The sequence below is a fragment of the Tupaia chinensis genome, unplaced genomic scaffold (assembly GCF_000334495.1).
Source record: "Tupaia chinensis unplaced genomic scaffold, TupChi_1.0 Scaffold000323_1, whole genome shotgun sequence".
In the NCBI taxonomy this organism is placed as follows: Eukaryota; Metazoa; Chordata; class Mammalia; order Scandentia; family Tupaiidae; genus Tupaia; species Tupaia belangeri.
Window position 1 is genome coordinate 1,625,468 of NW_006159817.1, and position 6,097 is coordinate 1,631,564.

The 6,097-nt window shown below is 43.4% G+C and overlaps 1 protein-coding gene across 1 annotated transcript; it reads right to left on the bottom strand.

Moving 5' to 3' along the window:
* Window positions 1–5,826: 5,826 nt before the first annotated feature.
* Window positions 5,827–6,097, bottom strand: LOC102492984 (40S ribosomal protein S21-like). Its single transcript, XM_006151695.3, has one exon. The coding sequence runs from the start codon at window positions 6,073–6,075 to the stop codon at window positions 5,842–5,844; it is 234 nt and encodes a 77-aa protein (XP_006151757.1). The 5' UTR covers window positions 6,076–6,097; the 3' UTR covers window positions 5,827–5,841.

Sequence of the window (6,097 nt, forward strand, 5' to 3'; positions counted from 1 at the left end):
GGGTGGAGCAAGCTGGACCCAGGTTCTTTTCTCTTTGGCTTCCTTTTTTTCTGGTCATTTTCCTTCACATGTTTTAGGAAGCTATCTCTGCTCTTAGAATGCTTAATATACTCAGTACGTACACATTAATTCTCTTGGCAAGAATCTTGCCCTTAACTTGTTTGTTTACAACAGTGCCAATGGCATGCTGGGTAACACTGTAGACTCTTCCAGTTTTGCCATGGTAACATTTGTGGGGCATTCCTTTTTGAACAGTACCCATTCCCTTGATGTCTACAATGTCACCTTTCTTGTAGATTCGCATATATGTCGCCAAAGGAACAACTCTGTTTTCTAAAAGGCCTAGAGAACATATATTGGGTGCCTCTCCTCTTCCCCTTTGTGTTCGTCATTTTAGTTAATTACTGGAAGATGGCGGTTCTGGCCAAAAGGCAGGGCTACATAGTCTTGTCTCTACTTCAGTCTGATTTAAACCATAGGTTGGCCCTTTTTTTGTTGTTGTTTATTTGTTTTTTAGTTTTTGGTACAGGGTGTGTGTGTGCCAAAGACAGACAGACAGACAGAAAAAGGGAAAGTGAGAAATCACCCCCTGGGGAGATGGACACAGTGCAATCTTTTTTTCTGCAGTCTCCTATCAGGATTTTGAAACCTTGGAAACTTGTTCCTTCAGGAACATGAGAAGCTCCTTCTGTAATTTCCAGCTATGCCTTTATATATTTGTTTTGTACAGGTAAAAGATATTATCATACACATTTTCATCAACAGATAATTTCCATTTCTGTGTTCCTTAAATGTTTTACTTCTTTCTTCCTTGATTCCCTCTCTTTCACCCTCCCGCATTTCCCACCCTCCTCCCACACTGTCTCTAGTATCAATTGTTCTCCATGTTTTTATATCTTCTGATCTTTCAGTTTCTGCCATAGAGTGCAGACATTTAGTATATATTAAGTGGGGTTATTCATGCCTCTCTTTTATAGTCTGGCTTGCTTTGCTTAGCAGTAAATCTTCTATATTTATCTACTTTCTATCAGATACCAGGGTCTCATTGCTTTTTTATGGCTGAATAGTATTCCATAGTGTATATGTGCCACATTTTTTCTATTCATCCATCTCTTTGTGGACATTTGGGTTGGTCCCAGCCATGCCTTTCAATCAAGGCATAGTGGCTTGGATTTCACAGCTCTCTGGGGAAGTCCATCCCAGGCAAGCATCCCAGACATGGCTGTGCTCAGATGGAACCCTCCTGGCTGCATTGAGTTGTTGGGATCCTCACACCCTGCTCTCCCTGCCAGATTTTTCCCTCTAGGTCTACACCCTACTCTGATGGGCCCAAGCCAATTCACACATGACAGTGTAAGATAGAAAGCATCCCCACCTTTTTTCTGGTCTGAGTTTATCCAAAAAACAGGCGCTGATGCCTATGAAGAGAACCAATAAGCAATATTATCTTACCTGCTCAGATTTGGGCCAAGCGCAACTGGACAAGCCTTAGGTTAGAGCTGCTGAAACCCTCTAGTCTGCAGGCTCTAGCTTGTCCTTTTATCCACAAACTCTCCCCATTGGTGACCTCATTTGTGAGCCATCACTCAGACTCTTTCCAAACTCCTCCTGAGCCCTTGGCCACTAGCCACTGTGTGGCCGGCTTCCAATCATTGCTTACTTCCTTTGATGTAAGTGTGCAGCTGGTTACTATGGTAACGAGGAGTGGAATGTAGGTCTGGGAACTTGACCTTTAACTCTACTTAATTGGACTCTTGCTATGTTCTCGGCTCATCTCCCTTTGGTGGTTGTGAGAGCACACACCCTTCCACGATTCTGTCCTAATTTCCTCTTATTTTGTGGTTCTCTTTCTTTGAAGTCTGTCTGGCCTATATATATATTTTTTTTCCGGAATTTGTTAACCCAATTCCTTTTGCTTCTTGTAACCAACCTTGGTGCTACTTTTTTTTTTTTTTTTTTGAGAGATTTTTGCTATAGGGTGTGTGCACTCACTGGGGAGACAGAGATAGAAAGAGAGACAGAAAGAGATAAATCAACCCCCATGGGGGATAGCCACGCTGCAATCCCTTCTCCTCCATTCTCTTCTTGAGATTTTGGGCACACACGCACATGCGCTCACTCATGTGAGGTTTAAACTACTGGGATTCAAACTGCAGTCGACTACATGGGAGTCCAGCGACATAACCTTTACACCATCTGCTGGTCTCAGTGATAAAATAAAAAATTATTTTCTCCACTTTGGCAAGAATACCTCATAGGGAACCAGCAGTTAGCATAATGGCTATGTCGCTGGACTCCCACGTAGTCGACCGCGGTTCGCATCCTGGACCCGGTGGCTTAAAACTCACGCCGGGCGCGTGTGCGTGCGTGACCAAGATCCCAAGAGGAGAATGGAGGAGAAGGGATTGCGGCGTGACCATCCTCCCTGGGGGGCGATTTCTCGCTTTCTGTCTCTATGTCTGTCTCTGTCTGTCTGGCAAGCACACACGTCCTATAGTGAAAACCTCTCCAAAAAAAAAAAACCTCATAGATAGTGCTGTGGGCTCTGTACTGCCCTACCCTGGGAGGCACACCTTGTCTGCCTGTCTCTATTGATGCGATGATTAAACTGTGGATTTGGGAAGTGACACTTCACGCCTCCTCCTATTCCTGTCAGCACTTTCTGTCGGCATTTCATCTAATGGTTTCAGCCTTTGATAATCTCTGCCTGAGTTGTTTATTTCATCAGAGGCTGCAAAACGGTGATGTTTCTAATCTTGTCATCTTTTTTAATATTTATCACATATAATACTGAGCCATCCCCATAGCCTAGTGGTTAAGGAAGCTGAATCCTACATTGCTAATTGCAGTTCCAATCCCAGCCCTGACTTGAAAGACACACCAGGCTCCCAAATCCTGATTGGATGGAAAAAGAATTGCAGGATAACCATATCCCATTGATAGGTGCTTCTCCCCCAGGCCCCTCTCTCTCTGTTTCTCTTTGGACATGAAAATAGTGAGACCAGCAGGTGGCATGGTGGTTAAGGATCAACCATAGTTCGAGTCCTGGACCTGGTGGCTTGCTTTCACACTTTCCCCCTCTTTCTCTCTCTGTATGTCTCACTCTGGTCAAATTAAAAAATAAAAACAAACAAAGAATAAATTTTAAAAATAAATAAATCTAAAAAATTTTAAAAATAAGTAATTCTTCTGTAAAATAATATATTCTCCTCATTGGTTATGACTGCTTGTTTATTCAGAAATACAGTTTGCACAAGACTAACTGGGCTTAACAATTTCCTATTCATTGATGTTAGCTGCCAATTTTTTTTTTTTTGAGAGGTTTTTTGCTATAGGGCATGTGCGCTTGCCAGACAGACAGAGAGAGACAGAAAGCGAGAAATCACCCCCCAGGGGGGATGGTCATGCCACAATCCCTTCTCCTCTATTCTCCTCTCGGGATCTTGGGCACGCACGCACACGCGCCTGGCGTGAGTTTTAAGCCACTGGGTCCGGGATGCGAACCATGGTCGACTACATGGGAGTCCAGCGACATAGCCACTACGCTAACTGCTGGGTTCCCACCAATTTTTTTTTTTGAGAGATTTTTGCTATAGGGTGCATGCACTTGTCAGAGAGACAGAGAGAGAGAGACAGAAAGTGAGAAATCACTCTAAAGGGAGATGACCACGCCACGATCTCCTCTCATCCATTCTCCTCTTGGGGATTTTGGGCACACGTGCACACATGCCCAGCATGAGTGTCAAGCCACTGGGTCTGGAACTCAAACCACAGTTGACCATGTGGGAGTCCAGTGCCTTAACCAGTACTCTACTTTCCAGCCTCATAGCTGCCAATTTTCCGAGAAAAGGTTGGTCCGCTATTTTTCCAGTAATGACCAATGGCTACATGTTTCTTCATCACTATGAATTTTTTGTTACTTTGCTCCTTTTTTTTTTTTTTCCAAATTGCCAGAGGGCACATGCACTCATCAGAGGTAGTCATAGAGGGAGGGAGAAAGCACTCCCTATTAGAGTGTGGTCATGTCACAATCCCTTCTCCATTTTTCCAGTCTGTCAGGATTTGGGGCATGCACACACATGTACCTGGTATGTTTTTCAAGCTGCCAGGGCCAGGACTCAAACCATAGTCAGCCATGTTGGATTCAGCTTCCCTTAACTGCTAGGCTACAGGGCCTGCCCTGCTGTCTTTGTTCTTGGTGGGTTTAAATGACCATTGAATGCTAAGAAGACATTGTAAGAAAGACCACAGTGGTCTCTTTCTGGATCTGTATGGATTTGAGTCAGTCACGTTATTCCTACTGGTCTTATGAGGTCATCACATCATATCACTCAGCACGTAGCTGAACACTTCCCTTAATCATTCTTTGGAAGATTTAGGGTGATCTGTTTTCATTCCTATTAAAATTTTACCATAAACTCCATGAACCCAAGGCAGTGTCATATAGTCTTCTTTTCCTGGTTTCCTGTCTGTGTATCTAGTACAAGTTCGGGTATCCAGAAAGTTCTGGGAATTAGTTGTAGATTGAGTAGGTGTACACTTAGAATGGTATTCTTTCCTTTTTCAACATCATATTTACTTTCTTGTCTTTGTCCTGGACAAAAGTAGCGGTACATCCAAACACCAAGTCTCTGACACTCAGTGACCGTCTTGCAACTTGATTCCATTTTGACAGTTACTGGTTGGAGTTAGTGTAGACCCTACAAGTTAAAGAGCAAGGTTCCCAATGAGTCTATCCTTACTTCAGACAGGTGGCATTTCCCAGACCATCTGTAGCTCTGTCTGACTTGGCTATAAATGTGGGGGTTCCCATGATCTCCCTTCTAGGGTCAATAATTTGCAAGAATGACTCACAGAAGTTAGGAAAACACTATATTTGCAATAATTTTATTATACAAAATATAAATGAATGGATGGATAAGGAGATACACAGAGAGGTAAGGTCTGGAATGATTCAGAGCTCTGGAGCTTCTGTTCCTGTGAAATAAGGAAGTTCTACCTTTCTGAACATTGGAAGGTTCAGAGCCTCCTTGTCCAGAGTTTTAAACCAGGCTTTTATTACATAGGTATGATTGGTTAAATCATTGGCCATATGACTGAACTTAATCTCTAGCTCCTTCTCTTTGATGATTGGGGGGGTGGTGGGACTAAAATTTCCATCTCTCTAATCCCATGCTTGGTCTTTCTGGCATGACCAACGCCTATCTTTAAACTACTGAAGGGTTATCAAAAGCCACTTTTTTTTAGTGTCAACTTAAGGAAGATTGGCAGGGGTTTCCCACGAATACAAAAGACTTTTACCAGGAAATTCCAAGGCTTCTTGAAGCTCTGTACCAGGAACTAGGCACAAAAGCCAGATATACTCTTTACTGTATTACGGTTGGTATATGCCTCAGTAATAACACTTTCCTTGTTTGCATTGTTTCTGATGAGAGATCTGCTGTTAGCCTGATGGGATATCCTTTGTAGGTAACTTGATGTTTCTCTCTTGCTAATCTGAGTATCTTGCCTTTGTCTGTGATTTTGGTCAATCTGGCTATAATGTGTCTTGGAGAAGATCTTCTTGGGTTGATTTTACTTGGTGTCTTCTGTATTTCTTGGGATTGGATCTTTGAATGCCTCATTAGGTTTGGAAAGTTTTCTTGCAGGATTTCATGGACTAGATTATCAATGCCCTTATGAGTCTCTTTGCCTTCTGAGATACTAATTATCTGGATATTTGGACATTTGATGGTATTTAGTATTTCTTTTTTTCTTTTTTTTTTTTTTAAGTTTTTACTGTTTATTTATGATAAGTCTCAGACCCGCTGATCCAGGGTCGTCTCCCCAGGGTCACCTCCCTCAGAAATTCTTGGAGACGATGCAGTCAGCCTTGGCCAGCCCGAGAACGGAGTTGTCGGATTCCCCCATCCTGCAAATGGCCCCGCAGATGGCATAGGTCTTGAAGTGGCCGTTAAACCTGCCGGTGACCTTGTCCACCTCGGCCACGTTCATCTGGATGGACGCGTGGTCCTTGGCGCCGATGATGCGGTTGCTGGCAGAGAGGTCCACGAACTCGCTGGCGTCGTTCCGCATCTCAGAGGCCGCTCCTGCTGCC

What these genes read in the sequence shown, in the direction of transcription:
- LOC102492984 (XM_006151695.3), bottom strand. Translation starts at nt 6,075, where the DNA reads ATGCGGAACGACGCCAGCGAGTTCGTGGACCTCTCTGCCAGCAACCGC.